The following is a 27,816-nucleotide window of genomic DNA, read 5'->3' on the forward strand; positions in this document are numbered from 1 at the left end:
GGGGGGGGGGGGGGGGGGGGGGGGGGGGGGGGGGGGGGGGGGGGGTGAGGCCAGGCTGAGGCAATGGAGGAAGAGCAGAATGGCATCTGGCCCGCCCTCCCTAGCCTCTCTGCTCCTTTGTTCCATGGCTGGCAAGCACCACGCAGACTGCAATCCCAGTCTTCCATGGCCTGGGCTGCTCCCCTATGCAGAGAAGGTCTGTATCCTAAATTTCTCTACAGACAAACCCCAGTGCAGCCCAGGGCCAACAGATGGGCCCTGACAGGAGAGGTAAGAAAGGAGCAATCAGGTTCTCTAGCAGAGCTGGTAAGTCAGGGAGGCCTTCTCAGTGGGGATAACCCTTGCTAATACCACCTCTCTAGCCTCGACACCTTCATCTCAAGGAACCAAAGGTGAAAGGAAGAGACGCGCTCCTCGGGTGGAAACTAGCCCCTGCCGAGGGGAGCCATGCCCCGCTACCCGGCACTGAGATTCGGGACGCGAAGAAAGAGTTACAACTGAGCACCATGGAGAACATGGGCCAATTGGAAAGAGACACTGACCGGTAAGCTAGTCACGGCAGGACAGTGTGATACAAGGACAAAGGGGAGACGACACCTGATCTGGCCCTTGAAAGAGGAGCACTGTTCAGATGCATGGTGGCCTGGGAAGAAGGTCATTCCACAGACAGAACACGGACAGAAACTCACAAAAGGGCAGATGTTAAGACCCCAGAGAGGAATAGCAGGGCGCAGCACCAACAGAAGACAGACCTTTTGATAACTCTCCAAAGATCAGCATGTGTGTATGTGTGTCTCCTGTACTGCAGAGAGGCTGAGGAGCACAAGGCTTGGTCTCTGTGAAGATGGGAACAGAGCAGGTTAACTCAGAGTGGCCTGATTAGACAGAGTCTCTGAAAGATAATGCTCACCCAAGGCATCAAGACCAACCTGAGAGCGGAGTCAAGCCAGATAGGGTCATGGCAGGAGGAACACAGGGTAGTGAGACAGCATTGACCCATGCACGCACCAGGCGTTCCGAGTGGCTGGCTCTTCCTCTCCAGGGGTTGCTGCAGTGTAGAATCTGCACCTTCTACTACCGCACCACGTGACACTGAGGCATTAGGGCAATGGAAGGATCATTCTAGAACAAGAAGAAGGAAGGCCAGGGCCCTAGAATGGTCTAGAGCGTGGTTCTCAACCGCCCTAATGCTGCAACACTTTAATACAGCTCCTCACGTTGTGGTGACCCCCAAACATAAAATCATTTTTCCTACCACTTCATAGCTATAGCTTTGCTACTACTGTGAATCATAATGCAAATACTGGTGTTTTCCATGGTCTTAAGCAACCCCTGTGAAAGGCTGAGAACTGCTGGTTAGAGAAAGACAGAAAGCTCAGTGCCTGTTAAAAAGTGAGTAGTCAGGCTCCAAGGCTTCTGACAGGGACGATTATGAAGGACAATGCAGAATGTGGGTGTGGAGAACCTAGGAACATCAACTGGAGAACGCCAAAATCAAAGTGCCACACGACCAGCAGGCATGCGGAAACTTCTGTCTAAAGCCAGCAGAAGAGCATCTGTTCATGCATGCTTTCGCTCCACACTCATCCAGACACATCCTGCCGTGCTCCTGGCTCTAGGGACACAGGAGGAAGTGAAAGAGAGGCTTCCATGTCTTATAGAGGAGACACCGGAGTCTGAAAATAACTGTAAATAAAAGGGAGAGGATCAGGGCCAGAGAAGTAGAAACATTACAGACAAGGTCCTCAGGGCCCAAGTCAAGAATACTTAAAGCCCCCAGGGAAAGGCATGTGAGATGCCATATCCAAGAGGAAAGAGAAAGGACTCCGGGACAGAGCACGAGCAGGAAGTCACAGAAGTAAAGGGAACATTAACTACAGTAATTGTGGTCTATGTTCAAGTGACACATCCCAGGACCTGGGGTGCAGGTGAGTGGTACAGTGATTGCCTAACTCAGATTCTAGCCCTGAATTCCTCCCCTAGCGCTGCAAGAATAAAAGCCAAACAATTAGGACCCATAGCTATCTGGTAAACATACTACAGACAGCGCTGTCTGGCAGGGTGGAGAACGAAGAAGCTGGCAGAACACTGATGATCACCGATGCTGCGTGCTGGATACATGATTATTTCTCCATTCTGATACCTGCTCCAAAGATCAGCATGTGTCTATGTGCATAAGTGCACGGGTGGGCCTTTAAGTCTCCTGTACTGCAGAGAAGTTGAGGAGAGCAAGGCCTGGACGCTGGCCCGTGTCCTGGGTACCTGCTGAAGGGCTGCAGACACACACTTTTGTGATGGAGCAGCCAGCCTTGGTGAACACTGGGAACTAAGAAGCTAAGATGGGTTCCTTTGGCAAAGGTTTATGGTTTAAAAAACATGCCGAAGCCAAAGTGCAGGACTTTCTCCCAGAATCTAATCCAGCTGTGGGCCCTGCTGCACCATGCTATTTTCCTACAGGATAAAGAATCGAATGTCCCCAGGTACAAGCTGGACTTTCCCAGCCCATAATCCAGCTTCAAATTCACACTGAACTCCTTGTGTTCTCCTCCTGGCTTCATTACCCAGCAAAGGATGCTAGGGTAAGGCTGTGCCCTTTGCAAAGGCGGACTGGAGCACACCCACTATGGTCACAAAACAAGCCACCTCTTTCTTTCCCTATCCCGCAGAGCAAGGCTGCATTTAAAAGGAGAATAGTCTCAGGTTTTGTCTCCCAAACAGCTAAGGCCCCAGGGGCAAGGGCTGGGAACAGAGCAGCTAGTTCCCCAGGATGGGTCACCACTGACTATGAAGAAGGTGTAGAGGGACAAAGCCCTAGCTCACGCTAGACAGCAGAGAAAGAAAGGGGAGCAGCTGTGTGGCTCTGGGTCCCATGGCCCAGAGAGAGCTGCAGAGCTATCAGATTCTGCTCGGCCATATCACGTGACCTCTATCTCTCTCCACGTTTTCCACGGCACCAGCTTCTCTGCCAATGGCCCATAAATAACAATGGTCAGCAAACACGGTCGAGCTTGCTCCTCCTTTCCTGTGCTGCACATCTCAAGGCTGGGTGGGGGCCCGGAACCTGGGGCACTGGAGGCCAGGTTTCAGGAAGGTGGTCAGCCAGCTAACCACAAGACTACACTTACACAGTTTTTTTTTAGCTGTCCCTAGGAAACAAAACACTTTATTGTCTCTGGCTACATAAATTAATTTTACTTAGAGGCAGCAATTTCTGTATCAAAGAAAAAGTTTTTCAAAAAAACAATAACAGTAGCAAAGAAAGGTCCAAGGGCAGGGCCTTCTGACTCCCTCATCTAAGTATCCCTACTGCTTAGACCCTCAGCAATATTTGATCCAAATAGTTCGAGAGCCCCACCTTTCTAGATGAAAAGTAAGGGCTTCCTCCTCTGACTGCTGGGAAACATAAGTTTGCCTCCCAACAGGCAAGAAACTCATGCAGAACTCCGTGAGAACATGTGGCCGCCACGCTGCTGGATCCAAGTGTCCCGGTGAGGGCTCACGATTTCACAGCCCGCCGCGGGACAGCCCATGGGGCTGGCTTTTAGAGGTATCACAACAGGCCTGTCGGAGTGCGCTGGACCTGGCAGGTGAACCTCTTCCTCAGAGGACAGGCCAAGGGTAGGCCTATCCCCACCCTTAAGACCACACCCTAACCCTGAGTGGCTGTTCTGAGGGAGGAAGTAAGAGACAGACAGACAGACAGACAGCAGCTCACTACACTTGTCTGAACGGCTCTTAACTTACCTGCTCAACATTTACTTATTAAGCACCCACGTCAACCACATGCTAGCAGCACAACAGTGGACAAAACAGTGCCCCTAATCTTGAAATGCTCATACGCTATCTCACTCTGGACTCACTTTGTAGACCAGGCTGGCCTCAAACTCACAGAAATCCACCTGGCCCTGCCTCCGTGAGTGCTGGGATTACAGGCATGTGCCATCATGCCCGGCTTGAAATACTCATCATCATACGGAGGATGGAGAGGATGAAGAACAGAGAATGAATGGAGTTAAAGATGGCCAGTAAGATGGCTCACCCCACAAAGAGTTCAACCTCAGGAACCCACTGTGGAGGAAGAGTACTAACCCCTGGAGGCCATTCTTGGGCCTTCATGCCCGGGCCTGCACTCTCTCACACACACACACACACACACACACACACACACACACACACACACACACACACACACGAGAGTAGTGATAGTAATAACAATAGTTTAGAGAAGCAGAGGTGACGCCAGGAGCGGTAACACAGCCCTTTAATCCCAGTACTTAGGACGTAGACACAGGCCTGAGTTCAAGGCCAGCCTGGCAAGTTCCAAGACAGCCAGGGCTACAGAGAAACCCTGTCTTGAAGAAGAGAAAGAAGGAAAAGCAAAGGTAAGGGCCTGAAGAGATGGCTGAGCCATATTAAAAGCAATGGCTGCTCTTCCAGAGGACCCGAGTTCAATTCCTAGCACCCACATGTCAGCTCACAACTGTCTGTAACTCCAGTTCCAGGGGAATTCCAACACCCTCACAGACACACATGAAGGCAGAAGACCAATGCACATAAAAGAAAGAAAAGCAGAGGTAGTAGGCATGGCGACTCTACAAGTAGGACAGTGAAAACTGAGGTCTGAAGAATGAGAGGGAAGGGTCTGGAGTGGAAAGAGGCTAGGGCAGAGGGCCCTGAGAAGGTGCCAGGCAGGAGGGAACATTACAGAGACAGCTGTGTCTAGGACAAAGCAGCTATGACTGGAAAGACTAGCAGACAAAGCACATGCTCCACAGTGTCCGTCATTGGGAACAAGGATACCTAGGAGGAATCCAAGCAGGATGATGCTCAGCCTATGAGAACAGCTCAGAGGGCCTAGGGCAATGCTTCCAACTGGTGCCAGGACCTGAGTGGCTGGCTATGCTCTTACAATGGGACAAAGAAGCTGCTTCAGGAGAAGCAGTGGCCCCCAGGGCTTCCTGGGATGAAAAGCTACAACTTGGGCTGTTCCGGGCCTGCTGTGGCAGAGCCGAGCGGCCTGTATGCCTCCTGATATCTGACCTAGAAGCCTGGGTGGCTGCAGGCTTCCTAGGAGGGGGCTACACACATGCTCGATGCATCCGAGTTCAGCGTGTGCTCAGAGAGAGCTGTGGGCTCTGGGAGCCACTGCTATCCAGGGTGCTGTCCTCTGTTGCCTCCACTTGGCTCCATCTACAATCAGCCCTAAGGTGGGATGAGGAAGACCTGCTTACCATCAGCCGCTGAACTGACTGGAACCCAATCTTCCATTAATAGCTGGCTTCTAATGTGACACTACGATTCTCTCTTGAAAGTCCCCCTAGATGTCATCCCTTTGAATGCTGACCACCCTGGGGTGGAGACTCTTTTGCCATGATTTTGTAAATGAGGAAAGAAACTGAGGTTTCTTTGCCCGAAAACCTTCGGGCAGGAAGAGAATCTGGTAGTCTGCGGCTTGCAGCCCGTATCCCTGAAAACCAAGCTCAACAGTGAGGTAGTACTCAGATCCTGACCACATGGGTCAGGGCTCACAAGTGTAGTGTGTGACCCCTGCAGTCAGGCCTCTGAGGAAGGGTGCAATGGAGTGCACCTCACCGAGCTCTCTCAGCTCAACTTTCACCAGGAAACCTCTGCCTGACTCCTCATCTGCCAAAGCGTTGTGATTGCAATATGGACTTGAGCCCTTCAGATAGCTGGGGGCTCCCAGGTCAGCTCTGAAGAACGCAGTGATGCTCATACAGATCTTCCTTCTCCAAAGATATTTCTGGGCTTATTAAAAAGCAACAGTCAAGAAAACCACACCCAATCCTGGCTGGCTGCACTCTCCCCATGCGCTTCTCAGCCCAGGATTAATTCTTTGGCTGGTCTGAAACCTTCAATTTCAAAACTATCTAGTTTGTGCTTGTCTACAAAGGAATGTTACCGGGCACCTCCCACTAGCAACACAGAAAACAACTCCCACTGCCATCACCTGTTCCTTGAGACCAAGCCATATATAGGCAGCCGAATTCAGAAGGTCTAGCTCAGCTATACACTTCCCTCCACTTAATTAGGTTCCTGACACAAGCGTCAGCCAAATGCCTCTTTCCTACCTAAGAGGTCCAGGGAACAGTAAGGTGAGCTATGAAACCGGAGATACGGCCAGCTCTCTCCTCACCACACCCCATCCTCTGGACATGATGCCATCTCATGCCTGAATCCCAAGCTTCACCAGGAGACCAATTCCCAACACTAGGACTAAAAGTGACAACTAGGAAGAAGTATTTCTTCCATCCTGCAGAAACAGCCTAAAAGGGGGAAAGCCCAATTTGATTCTCAGTTTTTTGCTGTTCACAGGTTGGGTGGCCTGAGGCAAGCCAGGTCCCCTTCTCCCCGGCTGCATAAAGATGCTGAGTGTGTGAGGCTAAGCTAATGGAATCTTTCATGAGCTGGTGTGCAATCTGCACCAGCATCAAAAGACACAAGTTTTTGTGGTGTTCCTTTGCCTGGGAGCCTCCCAGAGGGCAGGGCTGTTTCTGTTCTTCTTGACACTGTATACTCAATGCCTACAATGACTAAATAAATGTATGTGGGCCTCATGAGGGCCTGGCTGCTCTGTCCACCTGTCCCCCAGACGTGCAGCCTCCCCAGGCCTCTCCTGGAGGTTGTGTTCACCTTCCCAGGCTCGTTTCACTGCAGAAAAAGCATGCCTTAGAACCTGACATTATCTCAGAGTAGTGTGGTAGACTGCATTGTCAGCTCCATAAGGACAAAAGGCCCATTTTGTTCCCATCCGTGTAACAAACAAAACAAAACAAAACAAAAAAAAATGAGGCTAGTAAGATGGCTTCTCCCCTTCTGTTCCAGTTCGTTGCCATCCTCTCTCCATTCATTCCAAACCCAACAAAAAGGGTACGCTGGGGGGAACACCAGCGCACACCCTTCCAAAGCTGGGTGGGGTGGGTGTACAGCTAGAGCACTGGCACCCAGGAAGCCCCGGCAGGGAAATCTAATATTTGAGTCCAGCCTGGTCTACAGAGCAATTCCCAGGCCAGCCAAGGCTATTCGTCAAGTCTCTCTCTCTCTCTCTCACACACACACAACACTAAAACCTCACATAACAAATGGTGCTATGTGATCTACACAGCTGGCCTCGAAGGCCTTCCAGAAGCGCTGCTGCACTTTGACCCCCACCCTGATGCTCCCTGGGTTGCAAATCCCCGGGGATCTAGCCATGTTCTCTTTATAGGATTTTATGACAGGCCCGTGGCTGGCTCCTCTCTGCAGCCACTTCTCTGGACGCACGGTCGGCCCTCTCCCCAGGCAGTTTCCATGCGTGGGGGAAGTGGTGAGCAACGCAGAGCATGGCGACCATTTTCCCCCCAGCTATTTCTAGGCACACAAAGAACATTTAAGGACTCAAGGCCAGCCTGAAAAAACAATCGAATCAGGAAATACTCCACCAGCTCAAAGGCAACAGAGCCCAAAAAAGTCCAAAGTTGAGGGCTTTGCCTTTATGGAGACATTTCCTGGCTTTTCACAGGCAGCTCCAAGCAAAGTTTGATGAAGACGGTGAGACTGTTAATGGAATTAGCACAGGATTCAATGAATGAAGAGCTTAGGGGAAAAAATCTCAGGGTTTTTCTCTCTCGAGAGTCTACCCTGCTTTCCTGATACTTCACAGCTCTGGCCAGTAGGAAGCTCTTTTTACCCAGGGCTTAGCAGGGACCATCACGAAACACGGCCTGTCAACATCTTCCACAAGTCAAAATTAAGTTACCAACCCTAAACGAGCATTTATGCCCACATCATTTCCATGTGGATTCTCCCAGCTACTGTAGGTGCAGACAGCCGCCTGTGTGCATTTTAGGCCCTTCTAGAGTAGGCAAACAAAAATACTTCCCACTGCATCTCTGTCCACATAAACACAGGGACAGAGCCTGGGAATATGCATATTTGTATGAGAGAAGCATCTTGAGAATCCACATTAATTTCCTGAGTTAATGGAGAGTCCACACCAGCTGAGCTTTTGTGCCCTCCCCCTTTTATCAGGGCTGCCACTAAGGAGCACGAGAAACGGATTCTCTCCCTCCGCTAAGAGGATTCTGAAGCAGCAATTTACAGGGGGAAAACACTAAAGTTTGAGAGGGCCAGGAGCATGAAGCCAGAGATGGCAGGTGGCGGCAAGTGGTCTATAGAATGCTCCTGTGTGCCTCACTGGTTAGTTTAGGAGTTGAATTCAGTGGTGGGCACACCTTTAATCCCAGCACTCCAGAGGCAGGAGGATCTCCAAATTCTAGGCCAGCCTGGTCTACAGAGTGAGTTCCAGGGCAGCCAGGGCTACACAGAGAAACCCTGCCTTGAAAAACCATAGGTAGATAGATAATAGATAGATCCCAGAACCCATTCTCACCTGATGGTAATCTGTGCGGGTTACCTGAGGCTGCAAAAGCCATTCCACCTTTTTGTGGGTCAATTGTCCTATAATAATCTAGGGCTACAGCACCTCACCCCCAAAAGAACTCACATCTGTTTCCCGAAGGGTGGCCCAACAGACAGGCCTACCCACTGAATGACCAGATCCAAGATGGAAATACACCTGTCCTGTCTTTAAAAGGGGACGGAGGGTAGAACAACCTGGGCTTAGTTCAGTGTCCTTTGACCTGACACCATGCTCCCGCCTTCTACAGATGGCCCAGAAGCGGAGGGAAGCATGGAGGGTGCTGTGTGATCTCTTAACTCAAGTGAAAGGAAACACTGCATTTCCTCAGGGATACAAGAGACATTCCAAGCACCCTGTCCAAATAGTGGGACTCAGAGGCTGGGACTGGGCACAAAGAGGAGAAAGGTGTGGTTAGGAAAACGTTACAAACACCAGATATCCTGCTCAGCAGGCTGGAGTAATACCCCCTTCAGCTCCAACACCTTCCAACTTGTGTTCAGAGAGAACAACTATTTCCACAAAGATTAGAGAAGCACTAAGTTTCTGCACATTGAAGACTGAGCATTAAGTCTAGGCTGTAATCGCCTCTCCCTCCTACCCCAACCTCCGAATCTTCTGAATCTTCCCTGCTGGAACTAGTATGTCCACTTTCTAAGAGACTTTCCAAAGTGGCCCAAAAGAACAAAATCCTAAGGCTCCAACCAGGACGGTGTCAGCCCTGGCACTGTTTCCCGCCCACCAAAACTGCTGCAAACCTCACCAACTTCTTGAGGCCACAGTGGACTCAGCTTCCTGGCAGTACCCATAGAAACATGCCTCCAACTGCAACAAGACAGAGCAAGAAGCTAGCAGCAGCTCAAGCAATCCAAGGGCAGCAGGTCCTAGGCAGCGGTACTACCACTTCTGTCCCTGTGGCCTCCAACACCTCCTTCCCAGCAGCCACGCACAGGGCTAAGTAAGCCAGCAAGCTTCCAGTATGGTCCAGTTCGCCCACCATCCACTCCAGCACTGGCCAGGCCTGCTGGCCCTACTCATGGCCCTGATGAGGGACACTATAAACTCAGGCTGCCCTGCCCAGGTGATGCACCCTTTATGTCTGGATCTATCTTTTATTCTCTAGCAATGGCAACCCAAACCAGGAACTAAAAAAAAAAAAGTTTGGATCACAAAGTGACTGAGGGAAACCACATACCAAGACCCACATACTCAGGTCCCACCAAGAGATCATTTATAAGGGTGGTGACCCTCCATATCTAAGGTCCTTTCTGAACCCAGGGTGGCAGCATCAACGGTCCTATGTAGATCTGTCAACGTGTGCTGAGCCAAAGCTTAAATTTAAATCTACATCATGTAAACGCTTTCATCCTTTTCAGACATAACTGCGAAGGCATAAAGCGCTTTGCCTAGAACCATCACTGGGTGAGACTCAGTTCTTTCTCTCTCCAGTCTTAACATGGCTTCAAAATAAATGTCAGCTACACACACACACACACACACGATATGAACCACAGGAAACTTCCGTAGCTCTCTTGTTTAATCCTCACACTTCTTTCTAAGGCTGTTAGGAGGGGCACGCTAACTGTACCCAGAACCTGTATTAGCTCTACGGGTCCAGTTCCAACCAGAAAGTGGACTGTGCAAAGCATGAGAGGGGACAGCACATTACAGCCCCGTCTGGGCGCCTGCCTGTGGCCTGCCTGGAACTCAAGGGCGGGCACCTTCCTGATCTCCTCACGACTGCCTCTACCGTATACACAGTTACCAGCACGCATGTATTGCATTAATGTCCTTATGCAGGGCTGCTTTGAGTTTATTTTTGTTGCTTTCATTTTAAGGCTGTATTTGTGCCTCTCTGTTAGACTTCCAGCCAGGGGGAAAATGAAAAGATGCAAAGCTTATCCTTTGCTCAGAGACAATCCAGACAGTTCCTGGAGGCACATGGAAGATTAACAACTTAAGGATGCCAACTCACTGGCACTGGGTAGTCTTCTGAAATGCTTGCTGTGGAAGAAGCGGATATATCAATCTAGTTTGTTAGGCTGCAGCCTCCCTAATGCAGCAGGGAGCGGCTACCTAGTACTTCACAAAGCGCCCAAGGGAGAGGGGATCAGAAAATGCTGTCTCTAGAAAAGCACTGTTTAAGAACAGTAACAGTGTTTTTGTTTGTTTGTTTGCTGAGAAAGGGCTTCTCTGTGCAGCCCTGGCTGTCCTAGAACTCAGAGATCTGCCTGCCTCTGCCTCCCACAAGTCTCTACCATTTGACCCGCCCCCTTTTTTTGAGACAGGCATACTGGCCCCCTCCCCGCCCTCGGAATGCACACAGCCCCCAGGCCAGACATTTGGTAGTGTCAGCTAGAACAGCGGTTCTCAATCTTCCTAACAATCTCCCTGCAATCCTTTAATACAGTTCCTCATGTTGTGGTGACCCCCAACCATAAAATTATTTTTATTGCTACTTCATAACTATAATCTTGCTACTGTTATGAATCGAAATGCAAATATCGAATATTCAACCTCTGTGAAAGGTAGTTGGACCCCCCCCCACACACACACAGAGTGGGATCTCGACTCACTGTTGAGAACTACTGACCTAGGACAATGATATCATCCACGTTTTGGGTCCTTGGCAAGGGTCACTAATATTGTTCACACTGAGCTTCCTGCAAATGCTCTGAAGACAGGAAACCAGCCCTGTGCCTCTATCCCTTGCCTGATGTAAGCCATCCTGTGAGGGCAAAACAAAGACTTTTTGTGTTTTTCCCTTTAAACACACACACACACACACACACACACACACACACACACACAATTTCCCTGCACTTTTAATGAGCACCTTAATTACAAGCTGAAGAATTAGATATATTTACGGATGACCTCATGCTTGATGGTAATTAGCAATGTGAAAAGAGCTGGCACATCCCTATGCTGCTTCTTTTTCCTCCCAACCCCAGTTCAGGTTAATTAGGAAGTTTGACCTCCCAAAACAAGTCGCTCTGGCCTGAGAGCCCCTCCCAAGGGACCTTGGCACAGAGCGGCTTGGCCTCCCTCTCCTTAGTCCAAATGATGTGGCTTCAGGAGGGTTGACTTGCCTAGGGTAATGATGCAGGAGAGGAGACAGATTTCTGAGGGCCTACTCTAAATGCTGACGAGTTTTAATTAGCACTGAAGATAATTTAACCCTGGCACAGTAAAGGGTAAGAAAACCACTCATCTCAGAGACAAGAAGTGTTTGGATCTGCAGTCCCCATGCTTGCTCCCACTGCGCTTCTACGTTTGTACTTAGTGTTCTCCTGATGTGCAAACCCCACGCTGAAGGTGCAGCTGACTCAGGCTGTTACTTCCCATATACTTTTTTTGTGCTAGAGGAGTGTCAACAGCCTGGTTTGGAAAGTGCGAGCAGGGCGGCCCTCCCTCAGGGTCCAGCCTGCTGCCAACAATGGGAGCTCCTGGGAATGATGGATGTGCTGTACAGCCGCACAGCTCCCCCAGCCCTCAGTCAGTTGTCACTCTGCTCTAACAGTTTCCAAATTTGCTGTGGGCCTGAGCCCTGTTAGGGGAGAGGCTGGGAGGCAGACATTCTCCTCATTCTTTTGCCTTATTAGGTTGTGGATTTGATTGCTTTTTGGGGGGGGAGGATAGGGGCTAAGTTGAGGAATGGCATCAGGAAGTGACCCTAGGAAAGGGGGGGGCTGGGAAGGAGGAAAGGAGATGAGCAGCAGGGATAAGAGATTTTCACTGGGGAGGTGGGGAGCACAATTCTGCTAAGCCCTCCAGAGTCCCTTGCTCAGGGTTGACATCTGGGCACAGGCTCCCGGGCACCTCATGGTGCTGGGTGACAGCCTTTCTGGGCAAAGCTGCTGAATGCTAACATGGGGGGAGGCGAGCTTGCGTCTACCATGAGGTCATACTTTTTTTTCCTCTTTTGCTCTGAAGAAAGGGGATGATGGGAGGACAACCTGGGGGAGAGACTCTCAGTTGACAGCGAACATGGCAGCTGCACTGGTCATGGAGGCGTCTTGCTGGTTCTGTCTGTGTGCATGCAGACACAAGACTGTTCAGAACTCAACTCTGAAACAAGCAGCCACCTCCCAGATAATGAGGCGCAGATGGATAGGGAGGACAGGGAGAGGGCTGGGCTGTGCCACTTGCAGCCCAGTGTGGTTACCACTTGATGGAGGGGCAGGGCTTGGGCTCTTGAACACCCTGGGGGAGAAAAAGAAATGTGTGCGCATTTCAACAGCACTTTCAACCCTCTGCAGAGGAGGCAACATCAGCAAACATTGCTGGATGCAGGACGGAACATTTGCCACCTGCTTCTGGATCACTACTTGTTTAATCCTCAGAATCACCTGCAAGGTAAAGGGATGCCTGACGGTTAACCCTTGGTCCCTGCTCAAGGGCAAATAGCAGAAGAGTAGCAGGAGTGGGTTTGGAGTCCAGATCCCATTTCTTCCAAGAACAGCTGAGGCAGCCCCCCTCCCAGGGTGCAGACGCTGGGGAGCCAAGAGATAGCTTGAATTAGGTCCATCTGAGCCACCTCTCGTGTCTAGTGATGAACTGGGAGTGCTCGAGTAACCCACTTGCCCAGCAAGCACCCTCACAGGAGCCTGGGTCCATATAACAACAGGCTGACCTTGAACTTGGGAACCTCCTGCCTCTGCCTCACAAGTGCTGGGATTATAGGCATATGACACCACTCCTGGCTCATGGAAAAGTATTCGGCAACTTATGCCCCAGGACCCTCTTGCAAAATGGGATTAAACAATACATTCCCCAACTACAAGCATCACCCCCAGACCCTCTTTTGATAGAAGAGGCACCTCCCTAAGACTGTCAGGCAGCTTCCGCCTGATGCCTGAACAGGTGTAAAAGGAAACAGAAACTGGCTGTGTGGACCTGATGGCACCAGGCTGCAGGGCTGTCTCGAGGCAGGTCATATTGCCACCTTCCCCACCCCGCTGGGTGGCTCTACAACAGACCTATTCATCCCGGGGAAAAGGGAGAGAAGACAGAACACTACTGGCTAGCTGCAGTCTGACTTGCCTGAGCGGAGCCGAAGTGTGGCTTTCGTGCATCATCCGCAGAGAGGAAGATGCCACCTGGACAGAGGCACACTAGTGACACTGGCCTTATTGCACAGAGGCCAGAACACAGCCCAAGGAGGAGGGGTTTGTGTAAAAGCTCAAGGGCACTCCAGTATCTGAGTCACAGAGCTGGCCATGAGCAATGGCACCTTTCTTCCCTTTTTATAAACAGAGTCAGCGTTTCCGAGGGCGTGCTCTCTCAGCTCCACTACCTGCACCTGACAGTTTAGCTTGGCAGTGAACTCTCAGGCTAGGGCACTTCTGGGCACTTCACGGACAAAGATCACCTGTAGAGTGCCCCACAGGCCAGCCTGCCAGAAACAGGCCTCACTGATCTCTGAGATCACCACACAGAACAGCAGCTCTTAGGGTTAAGTGGCTATCTGTACCAAGCGGCAGTGTGCAGACTTGCACAGGATACCGAGACACTACTGAACTTACAAAAGGTGTGTCTCTGTTGTTTATGTTTCTTTGTTTTTGAGACAGGGTTTCTCTGTGTGGCTCCAAACGTCCCTGGAACTTCCTTGGTAGACTAGTCTAGCCATGAACTCAGAAATCCACTATACCCAGCTTCCTGTTTTGTTTGAAATTTTCTGAGACAGTCTCGCGTAGTCCAATCTCACCATAGTGACCTTACTATAAAGCTGAGAAAGACCTTGACCTTCTAATCTTTTACCTCCTAAAAAGTGGGGTCAGTGTTCTTCACCTGGCTTGCTTCGCTGGGACCTGTGAAGGATGCCTGCTACAGATCTGAGGCCAGCCCCAGCTACAGCCGGTTCCAGGATACAGTTAGGCTAGCCAGAGCAGATCCCTACTTGGGTTTGGCCACCTACCATACTCCACCTGTACAAGGAAGACCCCACATGGACTTGAATTCAGAGTGTAGGGTCTTGTCACACAGCTGAGCTAAAGCAAGCAAGGCACCACACCCCTCACCTGGAGCTCCCCCAAAGACAATACATTCATCAGGGGAAGCACTATTTGAAAGAGGTAGCTATGCATGCAGCTACATTTGCCCCCCAAAACCTGCCCAAAGCTGTGGTACAGCCCCATCCCACACACTCACCTCCTTTATGAAAGTTTCCATGACTGAGCCCCTGCCCTTAGTCACCCCTTCCCTCTCCCAGGACACAGCTAGAGTGCTGTGGACCTGTCAGGGTGCGTCGTAGTGGCCTTCTGAGGTATCACGTAGCTCCGCTCTCTCCCCAGCTACGCCGTGCTCCTCGAGAGCATGGGCTGGGTCTCCGGTTTCTCTCATGCCCCACAGGCTCCGCATGGAGCTCCACTCGGCAGAGGGGCCCAGCAAGGGCTGTTGTTTGGTCCTGGCGGTCATGTTTCTACCTGAGTACTAGACTCCAGGGCCCACGAAGCCCCAACTCAAGTTACACAAGAAGCCGGTGGGCTACAAATGCAAACCTACTCTACCGTCAGCACCCCTCATTTCGCTCTAACTGACCGTTTTCAAGACACCCGCCTTTGCTCCAGAGTATAATGGAAACACAGCTTCCACCCCTACCAAAAATCACACCAACAAGAAAACGTTTCTCTCCACAGCAGTAACCTGGCCCAGGCCCAGGCCCAGGTGAGCATAAATGTGTAATAAGCCACCCACCGTGGAAACCAGCTATAGCCCGCATGAGGGGGCACACACAATGGACTCTGACATACTTGCCATTCACCGTGTCCTTTTTCTGAGTCAATTTTACTAAGAGGAAGTTTTATTTTCAGATTTGAAGGGATGAAGATAAACACACACACACACACACACACACACACACACACACACACACTCAGCTGCCCTGTCATAGAGCTACTAAAAGATTTAATAAGTCACATGGGTGCCCTGCCAACAGAGCAAAAACCGCACCTTCCTTCCAAGTGCAGCAGCTGCCTGCCTAAGTGGCCTCGGGCTCCACCACTCCTGTAGCTTCCGTTGACAGGGACGTTTTTTACATGAGCACTCTGGAGGGCAGGGACTCCAAGCCCACGCTCACAGAGCATCCAGGAACTTACCCTCTCCCTCTGATACAATGTGCACACAAAGAAGCAAGCATGTTCACCAGGAGCCCAAGCTCCCAGCTCTGCTCCTTCCTCCAGGGAGTGAAAGCTGCACAACTAGTCTGACAAGCTGAGCCTTACAACATGGAGCCAGGGGTCTGGTGAAACTTCACTGTCCTGCACTGCCTTCCAACAGAGTACAGAAGGTAGCAACGCCTGGCCAGAGGAAACAGGAAGAGAGCTGGAGTGGCTTGCAGAGAAGAGGGCCTGGAAGAGCACTCTTAAAACTGAAGCTCCATGGACTTGCAAGATGGGTAAGTAAAGGTGATTCCTGATGACCCGGTCCCCAAAGTCCACAGGGGGAAGAGCCAGATCCAGGACAACCAGGACTACCCTACACAAAGAAATCCTGTCTTGAAAAAAAAAAACAGAAAAAGAAAAATAATCCAACTTCAGACAGGGTATGGTGACATATGCCTGGTTCCCAGCAGAGGAGAGGTGAAGCCAAAAGTGGATGACATGGTGAGACCCGTCTCAAAAGCCAACAGCAGCAACAGGCTCGGGCTTCAAAGAGCTACTGACCAGTTGGTTTGGGGGACTGGGGGGTGCTCTGTGGCATCTCACCAGGTATAGACCCTGGTGGGATCTAAAGGGGTTAGGCCTGTTCATGAGGTGAAAGTTAGGTGCAGAGTCATACTACAAAGCACATGAGCACACAGTGCTGAAAACCCCAGACTCAACGTCACCCAGGCTTTACTCACACACAGGTGCCGGCTGCAGCAATGATCACAGAGATAATTGCAGCCTTTGTTCACTTTACTGTCCTACACTTTGGGGGTTCCCACTTTAGAAGTCAGTTCTGGTTTGGCCTGTCCAGGGAGCCCAGGAGGAAAAGGCCGCAATGAGCCCTTTCCACCTCAGCCCTTGAGAGACAAAGTTCTGAGACCTCTGTGACACCCTCCTTCCTTCCCACCTCCTTCAGAGACCTTCCCCGCGGCAGAGAAAGCAGCACCTGCCCTTACCACCCCCATCCAGAGCTAGTCCCCATCTCTGAAGCAGATGGCTGTCACCACAGCCCATGTGTGGCAGTGGAGCCACGAACTGACTAAATGACAGGCACTGGCGAGTCTGAAGCAGAGGGCAAATTCAAGCCAGCCCAGGCTAACACAGAATGTCTCAAAAAAAGATGGCCTTTAACTCAAATAAAGAATGTAGCAGCTGGGCGAGGTGGCACACACCTGTAACCCCAGCACTTGGTAAGACAGAGGCAGGAGGATCTCTGTGAGTGTGAGGCCAGCCTGGTCATGGAGTGAGTTCCTGGACTCACTGTGTCAAAAAAACAGAAGAACGTAGCAAATTAAGGAAGTGTCCATGGAGGTAAGCCTGAGATAGGCCTGCGCTGAGCAGGTGTGGCTCTCTGGTGTGTGCTCTTGTTTCCAAGCTCTGCTGTAGACTAGAATGAGGAGAGGCTCTGCAGGCAGGCGGTAGGGGCAGACCACTGAGTATGCGGAGCAGAATGCTAGCTGCCATTAGTTTACAGCACACAGTCCAACCCAACGCACAGCTTACTTACTCTGTGTCCATGCCAACCTGCGTGGACACCTGTGGAGGCCAGAGGCTAACACCGTCTTCTTCAATTGCTTCTCTGCCAGTTGTCCTGAAAAATATTTATGTATATGTGTGCTGTGTGTGTGTGTTGTCTGTAAGTTTATGCGGACCTCTTGTAACCGAGTGCGCAGTGGCCGGAAGAGGCTGTGTTGAATTCCATGGAACTGGAGTCAGGCGGCTTTGAACTGCAGGTGAGCACTGGGAAACAAACCCTGGCTCTCTCCAAGAGAAGTATACCCTCTTAGCACTGAGCCCCCTCTCCAGCCTTCCGGAGACAGGGTCTCCCACTCAACCTGAACCTGTCGCTTTGACTTACACTGGCTGGCCAGCCCCCAATCAGCAGGTCTCCCCACCCACAAGTACCTGCGGTTACAGGCATGTGTTGCCATGGCTACATTCCCACAGGGGGCTGGAGGTGGGAACTCGGGTCCTCACGCCTGTCCAGCGCACACTGTGCTCACTGAGCCATCTCCCCAACAACCTCCAGGACAAGTAGGAACATACAGAATGAGATGAAAGATGGCTGCATTTTTTGGTCCTCTAGCTTCCTTAGTGGTCACAGGCCAATCCTAAATCAGTCCCCAAAGGCCCTGGACTCTTGACAAAACCGAACCCATGAGAGCCTAAACTGCCACTCCTCAGAAATCTCATGTCCCAGCTATGCTTGGAATGTTTGATAGGAACAGGCATTTATTTTTAGGCAAGAAAAGTCGTCTCCTAAACTAACCCTACAGTCTTAGAGCAGGCCGTATTTGGCAAGGATTGCCTTAGGCTTGTTTATCAAAAAGGCCCAGAATTTTCTTAAGTCTAAGGTAGCCACTCAGGGACCAGGGTGACCCCTGGGTATCCTATCCTTAGAGTCAGAACTTGCTCCCATTGAGTCTTGGGGCCCTCATGTGTGGCAGTAGAGGCCAAATGTCCCTTCCACACCTTTCTCAGTCTGGGGCCCAGATCCATTAATTGATCATCCAGAAACTACACTCAATGGGCTGAATTCTCTTCCGTCAGCTGAGCTTTAGAACTGAGTTATAGCAGCTAGGCATGGTGGCCTACAATCTCAGCACATAAGACATTAGGACAGAAGGACTGCCAGGAGCTGGAGGCCGTGTAAGCCGTGCCGCAACTGCACAATCAGGGCTCCGTACTAGACCTTTCTCAAAGTGAGGAGGGGAGACTGCCAAGCGGGGGTATGGCAGGGCAAGTCTGAAGAACATTCATGAGGCCCTGGATCTAATCTCCAGTAACAACAACGAGAGAGAGAGAGAGAGAGAGGGAGAAAGTTTTCAGAAGTGGCCAAGGTAGGTGTCGGTGTGTGTCTGTCTCCACATGCCTTTAATCCCAAATACTTGGAAAGCAGGGGCAGACAGATTTCTGAGTTGGATGTCGTCAGCCTGGTCCAGAGTTCCAGGCTACTTAGGAGTACAAAGTGAGACGCTGTCTGAAGAGGGAGGGGAAAGGGGCTAAGACCCTCCCCTCACTGGTGTAGGCATTTCCTGACCACCCCACCAAGAGCCATAGGGCTGGGTGACTAAAGCCAACATCTCTGAAAAAGACATCTTGATACAGGCCGTTCTGTTTTACAGAAAGTCAAATCTACCACAGTCTTGGCAGCACAGCTCAACTGATGGGGGGTGGGGGAAGGAGTAACTGCCTCCCAATCCTGGTGATGTTTACTGTCTGGACACTTTCCAGGACTTGAAAATCTGAATCATGACTGGTTCACAGACAGCCTGTAAGAAGGGCCAATTCATCAGACTGCCCTTGAACCAGCCTGGCAAGTCACTGCTTCCAGACATTTTCAATTCCGAAACTAGGTTTACTTCATAGGCCCAAACTAGAAGATCATGTTGTCTTAAAGTTAAAAAAAGAAAAGGAAAAAGAACAACAAAGAAAACCCGACCCTTCCCAGAGCAAGCCATGTCGAAACAGCCAGAGCAGCGTGTCTCAGAAGTATTTTAGTTTCATCAGGAGTTTAATGAACCATGTGTCTTAAAGGAAAGGAGGGGGTATTCTCAGAGCTGGAAAGATGTGGCGTTTTTTTGGCTTTTAATAGTGCTCTTTATTTGCTCTCAGGGTCTGACGGGAACTTTAGAATTTTTAATTTGTGTTTGTAAAAGCAGGAAAAAGATGAAGACACAGGCGCGGGGGGGGGGGGGGGAGCTCCGGGGTAAGAGCTGTTTCCTAACATACATGAGGCCCTGGGATTCGACCCCCAGCACTGAAACAACAAAAGGCCACATAGCTGAAATTCCAACTCTAAAGGCCTAGAGAAGCATGTAGAGCCTAGAGTGGCTACAAAGCCACCAGCTGCTAGGCATGTCCCTATCAGTGAAGCAGGCTGGCCCGACTTCTCTTCTCGACAGGGAGCATGGCCACTGTGCAAGGCATGTGGCCATTTTCCTCAGACCACCTGGTAGCAGCAGCTTTCCTGCCCAGGGGCCTCCGGGTTGGGTGCGGCACTCCCCCAAATAGTAAGCAGACTGGTTTCCATGGTGAGAGCAATTAAATACCTTGTATTCACACCAGACTTAGTCAGACAAGACTGCTAATGTGCTTAATGTGCTAATCTTCTCTCTCTCTCTCTCTCTCTCTCTCTCTCTCTCTCTCTCTCTCACACACACACACACACACAGCCCTGATGACACTGACTGAAGCTAGTTTCCATCACTGCCTTTGGCCCTTAGTGATCAAAGGCCTGTCACTCCAATACCTGAGCAGAAGACCCTCGACCCCTCTTCCTGCCTGTGACACTCCCTCAGGCATCCCTGTGATCCCCCCGGCCAGTCACCCTCCTTCTGGATGCTGAATCACTTGCAAGCTTCCTTCCGAGCTGCTGTCTAACCTCAATGGCTTCCCCTACTCTGGGGAGCGGGCAGACACCTCTTCACTTGCTGCTGTTAGACATGTTTACAGTAGCGCTCTAGAGAAGCCTGCATCTGTGGATGTGAGATTTGGGAGACGGAGGCCAGAAGAGCAGCTGCCAGCGATCCTCCCACTGTCAGTGACAGACATCACTCAGCCCCACACCTTTGAGGGGAGAACCCTGAAAAAAGCATAAGACAAACCACAATGTGGCCTTTCTTTCCGTCTGCAGCAAAGACACAAATGCTATTGTGCTGCTGGTACCCAGCGCTCCATTCAGTCATCGCGACACCGCCACAAGGGTATTTCCCAAGGTGACTTCACTGTTCCACAGGGCAGTAACAGCCACGTCCAACTACTCCTGCCCCACGTCCATAGTTCCACTGGAAGACAAAGCATCTGTTCTGCTCTGATATTTGGAAGAAAAACATTTTGGTAGGCCTTTCTTAACTCCGCAGGAGAAGCCGTTTTCCTTTTACACAGGACAGCTGTAAGCTGTATTCATGGCAGTGGCCAGCTTCCAGTGGTAGTCTAAAAAAACTGAGCTTTGGAGAGAAGCTCTGTGACAACTCACATTTTAATATTACGATGTAGCCTGGAGTGCAAATGTGGGCCTTAATCCTTCACTCGGAAAGCAGATGCAGAACTTTTAAGGCCATCGTGGTTTACACATCAGAAAACCAGAAAGGTGGCCTAGAGATGGAGTTTAGTGCTAACAAGCTTGTTTAACAAGCACGATGTCCTAGTTCCAGCCCCAGCATGGCATAAACTGGGTATGGTGGCACATGCCTATGATACCAAGATGGGAGGGGGCTGTCTCTCAGTGAGAGAGACAGGAGGATCTGAGTTCAACTTCAGCTACATATTGAATTTGGCACCACCTGGGCTATATCAGTGCCTGTCTCAAAAAGAAAAACAGAAAACAAAAATGGGAAGGGAGGGGGGATGAGCAAGGATGAATCAAGAATCATCCAATCCTGAGCAAGCTGGGGGGACAACCAAGGGCCTGAGTACTCCTCGGTGAGTCACTGCTCTGCCCACTTCCAGAAATGTTTCTGGGGTCAGAAGAGATAGTTTTGAGCATGGCAGGCACACAGAGATGTTTGGGATTGTCCACATCCTCTGTGCAGCCTTGAGCCACAAAGCAGTTAGTCCCTTCAAGTCACTTGTTAACCTGGTGACTTCAGAGGTTGCTTACCAAATGGCTCAATACCCACTAGCATGTGCCACCCTCTGAACAAAGGGAGGTGGGCGTGGGCCAGAGCCTTCAGCAGAAATAATAGAATGCCCCCGGAACCTGACTTTCTTTTGTTCTCCGTGAATTTACTTCTACAGTTTCCTTTTATGTATGGCCAGAGAAACCAAATCTGTCAGGCACCATAACAATTTTGCATTGGTTTTTAGTGCCAGGGATGGTGGCACACACCTGTAATCCCAGCAGCACTCAGGAGGCAGAGGCGAGCAGATCTCTATGAGTTCCAGCCCATCCGGGACTGCACAGTTAGACCCTGCCTCAAAAAAAAAAAAAAAAAAAAAATTACCAATGTCCTGTGTAGCCCAGGCTGGTCATAAGTTCAGCAGTAGCTGAGGACTTTCAAACCTTTCTCCCTCTGTCCCCACCTCCCAAGTACCGGGATTACAGGTATGTGCTCTCCATAAAGTCCAGCTTTCAATCTAAAATCTAAAGATATTTATTAAGTACACCAAGTAAAGATGGGTATGGAAGAGTTTAGGAGACAGAGGAAAGTGCAGAGACTGTCTAGGTTAGCTCTTAAGGGATGTGTGGGTGGGAGCGCTCATTCCAAGAGCAGACAAGCAAACATAACAGGTGGAAAAGAGCAAGACCCAGTGAGGTCAGTCTGCAGCTTTTCAGGTATCTTTCAATAAATAGCTCATAGCTAAGAAAAAGGCCACTGGCCTTTTTTTGAACCACTGTGGTTCAAAATAAAGAGGAGTCAACCAAGTTCCACCAACCAAGCTACTGAAGACTTTCTGTGGCCAATCCAAGTTAATGCCTCTGCTATTTACAAGAGGAGAAGGATGTGGGGGAGGGAAACAAAACACAACCAAAAAAGGCATAAAAGCCTCAGGGACTTTTATAGTCCAAGGAGACTGCTCCTGGGCCAAAATCCCTGAGCACTCAGGTCAGGACATAGGGGGTTTGTTCACCTACAGAGAGAGAATGCTTTCTGCCAGAGAGCCCCACCTGCCAGGTGGTTTGTTTGCGCTACAACTGAAAATAGCTGCTTCTCTGTGATTTAGGGACTTTAGTCTGGGCAACAGACTAAAGAAAGTTACTCATGAACCTTCTTGCAGGGTTAAGCACTGTCCTGCCACCTTCAGATACTTTGCAACAAACCCTGCCGCCAGCGCTGCAACACTGTAACTACATTTCCTTCCAGTTCCCTTTCATGTTTCACCCCAACTAAAAGGACTCTAAATCTTGAGCTATCAAACTACCCGGGATAAAGGCTTCTTTCACTGGTCCAGGGAAGATGGTTTTTGTATCTGCTTTCATCTCGCCTTTAATAGGTCAGTGTTTCAGTTACCTTGGTCATTGAATTGCCAACTTGCTATATCACTAGCCTCTTATTTCCATGAGAAAGGGAGAGAGGAAAAAACTTTAACAATGTAACATGAGTGTTTTGTTATTCTGTAAACTAAATACATAAAGAAAGGCACGGAAGGAAACTGAGGAAAGGGAGCAAGGACATGGAGAGCAAAGGGAAAAGGATAAGCAGGTGGACACTGAGCTGAACATGCAAGCAGGGCAAGAAGATAGGCATCTTGATATTCAGCTATTCAGAAAACCTGAATGTGCGGACCACAGCAAACAGCTGTTGGCTCATTTTCTCCCCCTTCAAGATACCAGCAGCAGCTGCAGCAAGGCAATTTTTTAAAGATATGGTCAAAGGCTTTTGCAAGTCCCTGTACACTATAAATCAGTATGGCGAAAACCTAGAGTGTTCATCTCAACAGCTTAGAATTCCTTGGGCCTTCCCAAACTGATGCTTTTTTGGCTCCCTCCCCGTAGCTGTCATCTCTAGACAGTGCGGCCAGATAACCTGTACTACGCACTCACTTAACTCTGGAAAGGCCGCTGTCTGGCCAAAGTCGGCCATGAGCCAGTGTTTGTTGAAATGGCAGAACTCTCCTTACCTGCCAGTTAGGTTTAGACCTGGAATCCATGATTAGGCCCTGCTCCCCTGCTAGGTGGAGAAATGAATGTTAAGTGTGAGGATGCATGTTAATTGACCTCCCTGCTAGCCTCTCCCTTGGATAGGAAGACAGAGTACCACACCCTCACTTCCGGGTGGGCTTTTTGTTGCTCTTTTTTAATTTAAGATAGGGTCTTGCTCTGTAGCTCTAACAGGCCTAAAACTACGTGGACTGGCCTTGAACTCATGAATAATCCTCCTGACTCTGCCTCCAATGGGCTGATATTACAAATGTGTGCCACCTCTCTCAGCTAGAGTCTTACAAAATAACCCAGGCTTGCTTTGAATATGTTAGGTAACCCAGGCTTGCCTCCAACTCTCAGTGATCCTCCTGCCTCAGAATAGCAAATGCTGAGATCACAGCATATAATATGCTGTGGTGCTGTACTCTCCTGGGTCATTTTTTCCACTAACACTTTCACCCAACTTTCCCCACAAGGCTAAGCAATTGGCTGCCATTAAATGAAAGCTTTTAGCATGACTTCCAACTGGAGGATGAGTCAGTTCCTGCTGCCAAAGAAACCTCCCACTTGGTCTCAGAAGCTGGAACCAGGGAGAGTGTTTCAAAAGGTAAAAGGCAAACCCCCTGCTCCAAACCCTGGACCAAGTAGGATTAGGTGAAGTGGCAGATGCCACCCCAGGGTCACAGCCACATATAAACTCTAGAGTGTGAAGAAGACTACCCTCCCAGCAACTTTCCATTTCTTTTTTTCTTGCTTTTTGAAATAGGGTCTTGTCTTATTACTCATGCTGGCAGGCCCCAAACTCGAGATCTGCCTGACTCGAGATTTTGAGTGCTGGGCTTACAGAACACCACACATTTTCCAGGAGGGAGGAGGGACAGGATATGGCAGCTGAGGTGCTTCCTCCTCTCTTTTCCCAAGAGGGCGCACAGTATATGGTCCCCCAGCTCACATACTTACCTTGCTTCCAGAGGACAACCCAGCCTGGCTACGCGCGTGCGTGTGTGCCTGTGTGTAAGTATGTTATTCAATTTTGAGGCTGCTAAGGAGCTGTTAGTCATAGCCAGCTCCTTAGAGGGGAGCAATTAGAGTAATGGAGTGAAATACCAGATGGCTACTTTTGGGCCTTCATCATCACTCCAAAGGAAAAATGGGGATGGGGAGAATGACTTACAGAAAAACAAAACACTATCAGAATTCTCAAATAATTAACTCACATTTAATACAGCCTGAACCAAAGGTCAGGGTCTAAACTCTGACGTCTGCAAACAATGGTACCAGTGAACACTCAAGCTCAGAACAAGGCATTTCCACTTTCTGTGTGGAGAGGTTTGGGGGTAACTCTCACCCTTCCGCAAGAGCAGGGAATGTTAGCGAAGCCACTCAGGAAAGTGGTCTACAGCCACACCAAGGGTCAGGTCTGACCAGTACTTGGATGGGACAAACTACGAAAGGCAACTAGGGGCTCTTAATTGCTCAAGAATTTGCTTCAAGGCCTGTAGCTCCAAGCTACTCAGGAGGCGGCTGAGGTTCCCGGATCGCCTGAGCCTAGGATTCAGGAACAGCCTGGACATAGACTAACACGATAATAATAAAACAGTTTTAAAGATAATAATAAAACAGTTTTAGAGACAAACACACTCCTGACTTGGGCCAACTCCTGTCTGAGCTGCTCCGGCCACAGTGTGTGGAGAGGTATGTACAGGGTTGACATTCTCCCCGTTTGGAAAGGCGGGGAAGGCAGCCTGGCACTCACAGTCACAAAAGTCACACTGGAACACTGGAAAGGGCCAGCCATTAAACAAAAAAGGAAAGTCCTGGCCATCCTGTTGGGGGTTGGGATGGAGGCTCTTGTAAGAAGGAAAAAAAGCACCAGCTATATCTTCCTTTCCTAACTCCTTCCCCCAAAGCACCAGGCATCTGTAGCCTGTGCGGGACAGGGTGTAGAGGTGAAGCAATACTTTCCCCCACAGACAGCTACGTGTAAATATCTGCTGGAGTAGGTTATAAAGCAAACGCACCACAGCCAGGCCCTTACAGAGCTGCTCAAACAACTGCAGTCAGAGAGCACTGTGGGCCACCTGGTTCCTCAACCTCCCTGGCTGTGAAGGAAGGGAACCGGGAAGGAGCAGGGACACATGACACAGGGCGCACTGGGGCTCTGGTGAGAGCGGGTTCCTGCCCAGGGTCTGAAGGCACACCGGCCTCACAACACAGGCTAGAGGGGTGGGGAGAAAAAAGGAGGCACAGATGTTGGTACAAGATGTGAAAGAAAGGAGGGTGCCCTACTCCCATAAAATCTAAGAGGGGAAAAAGCGAAGGCATGGCACATTTTCCTACACGTTAGAAGAGAAAGATCCGAGACACTCTCAAAGCCGATGCTGCGACCCAGTTCCCCTCCAACTTTCCAAGACTTTTGGCAACTTTCAACCTTTTCCAATATCGAATGGCCTCAGGCAATAAATTACTGTTGAGATCCAGACTAACTCTCCCCTTCCTTTCAAAATGAATTCATTCCTTAGCTACCTTTACACACCCGTTTTTAGGGAAAAAGAAAAAAGAAAAGAAAAAGAAAGGTGTAAGAGGCCATCTTTACACCACTGCTACCTTCAACCCCATTATGACCGCTGAGAACACACAGCTGACATTGGCCATTGAGCCAAGGTTACACCAGGCCCCGCACCTCAGGCTTCCCAAGTACAGCAGCTCTTTCCACTATCGCCCCTCCACACTGAGTGACTGGGCCCCGCCAGAGCGCATCAATTCCCCGGAATCTGACCCTAGGGGGTTCTGGGATATGTCACCGAACCGGCTCTCTTCCACATCCTCAGAGATCCCACAGCCCAAAGTTACAAAGTCCCCTTTGCGGAGTCACCAAAAGCGCGCTTCTATCCCCTCTCATTTTACAGACGACACTGCCCTAGGAGCAAAGGTCTTACGCAAAGCCAACGTGGTCACCAATCTGGAAAGTCTCAACCTCTACGACACATTAAATTGCTTCTAATTTCAATTACCTCCCACCCTCTTCACACACTGTGAGCCACCCCCACCTTCTCACCCACTCAACACACCCTTCTTTAGCTCTTCCTGCATACACTCAGGCCCTCTCTCTCCACTCCGAGCTTCCCTCTCAACCGCCCCAACACATCATCATTTCTCTCCTCCTACTCTGAACCTCCACATCCCAAAGTACCATCAGGAAATACTGTTTTAGTATCCCCTTCGCTACCCTCTCCCCCACATCAAAGGACATTATTCTCCCTGGGCACTCATTTCTTCCTCACTGGATTAAACCCCCTTTCTTTCTCAGGCTCTGCATCACCCAGGGCCTTTCTAACCAGACTTCCACTTTCCCGAACTACCCTCCTCCTAGACCCTCCACCGCAGCTCCCACCGCCTTCCACCACTCTCACCCTGCTGGGCTACACTTCCCTCGCGGGCCTGGAACCTGTACAGTCCACTACCTTTCTCTTCTCCCAAGCACTCTGCTGGGCCTCCCCGCCAATTCTACTCACACTCCTTACCCTCTTCCCTTTAAAGCAGGGCGTCCTCAGTAAAGCTCACCCCCTTCGCAAACATCTCTTCCTAGGTCCCTAACTTCTGCCCTAAACACCCACCTTCTCAGGCCTCTAGTCCCAGCAAGCCGTCTTCACACCCCTAGCCACCTCACAACCCAAGCCCTTGTAGACTCCCTGGTCCCCCCACCCCTCTCAAGACTCCACAGTCCTCTTCCTAATGCTCCTCCTTTACCTTTCCTGATTCTTCAAGTCTTACAGAAACCCACTCCACACACACACACACACACACACACACACACACACACACACACACACTAAGGCTTCCCGCAATTCCAATCTCTCCTTCACCCTCCGCACTCCAAACCATCTCCTCCATGCTGGGGTTCCCAAACCCCCAAATACTATCCAAGCCCACCAATTCCCTTCCGGGACCCCACTGCTTGCCAGGGCCCTACCAACCCATCCTCAGATCCTGCAATGCCGCCTGAAAACCCCGTTCCGTTCCAACCCCCCCGAACCATCACCTCGGTTGTCCCAGTTCCCCGCCCAGCCGTCCACAGCCTGGACAGGTTTTCCGGATCTCGCACCTGGCCGCCACTTCTTTATTCCCAACTGCTCCCTCAAGCTCCGTGATCCCTCTCGGGGACTCCAAGCCCCATCCCGGGCCCGCCAATTGTGTCTCAGGCACCCCCGCCTCCACCCCGTCCCACCCCACGCAGGACGCCATCCAGCCCGGCCCACGGGCCGCGCACCTTGCGCTGCTGCTTCTCCCAGGCCGGGTCCAAGAGCAGGTCCCGGTCCCAGTCATCCTCCTGGGCCATGTAGTCGCCCATGCCGCCGCCGCCGCCCGCGCCATTGCCGCCGCTGCTCGGGCCGTACTGGTACGCCTGGTTCGCCGCGTGGTAGTCCACCATACCGCCGCCTCTCGCTAGCCCGCTAGCCGGTCCGCTCCCGCCTCAGCTCCCGCCCCTGTGCCGGAGCCTCCGACTCGGCCGCCGCTTCAGCTGCTCTCAGCCCGCCCAAGACTGACGCCTGCGCAGTCCGCCCGCCGAGCCTGCGCACTGCGCCGCCGCCGCCCTCCCGCGCGCGCGCACCCGGCGAGGCGGGCCCGCCCCCGGGAGCCCGGCGCCTGCGCAGAACGCACCT

General features: G+C 50.8%; 1 protein-coding gene across 4 annotated transcripts in view; it reads right to left on the minus strand.

The window, feature by feature from the left end:
- Actn4 (actinin alpha 4) overlaps nucleotides 1-27,695 on the minus strand; it is a 66,298-nt gene extending 38,603 nt beyond the window's left edge. For 2 of the 4 annotated variants that reach the window (XM_055594766.1, XM_055594767.1), the window contains exon 1: nucleotides 27,423-27,694. In XM_055594766.1, coding sequence (XP_055450741.1) covers nucleotides 27,423-27,584 — 162 coding nt within the window. In that variant the 5' untranslated portion in view covers nucleotides 27,585-27,694. Of the gene's footprint in view, nucleotides 1-27,422 lie in introns of all 4 variants that reach the window. The other 2 variants (XM_055594768.1, XM_055594765.1) reach the window with 2 other exon arrangements.
- Nucleotides 27,696-27,816: the final 121 nt, after the last annotated feature.

Source organism: Psammomys obesus, unplaced genomic scaffold (assembly GCF_907164565.1).
Source record: "Psammomys obesus unplaced genomic scaffold, mPsaObe1.curated_primary_1811, whole genome shotgun sequence".
Lineage (NCBI taxonomy): Eukaryota > Metazoa > Chordata > Mammalia > Rodentia > Muridae > Psammomys > Psammomys obesus.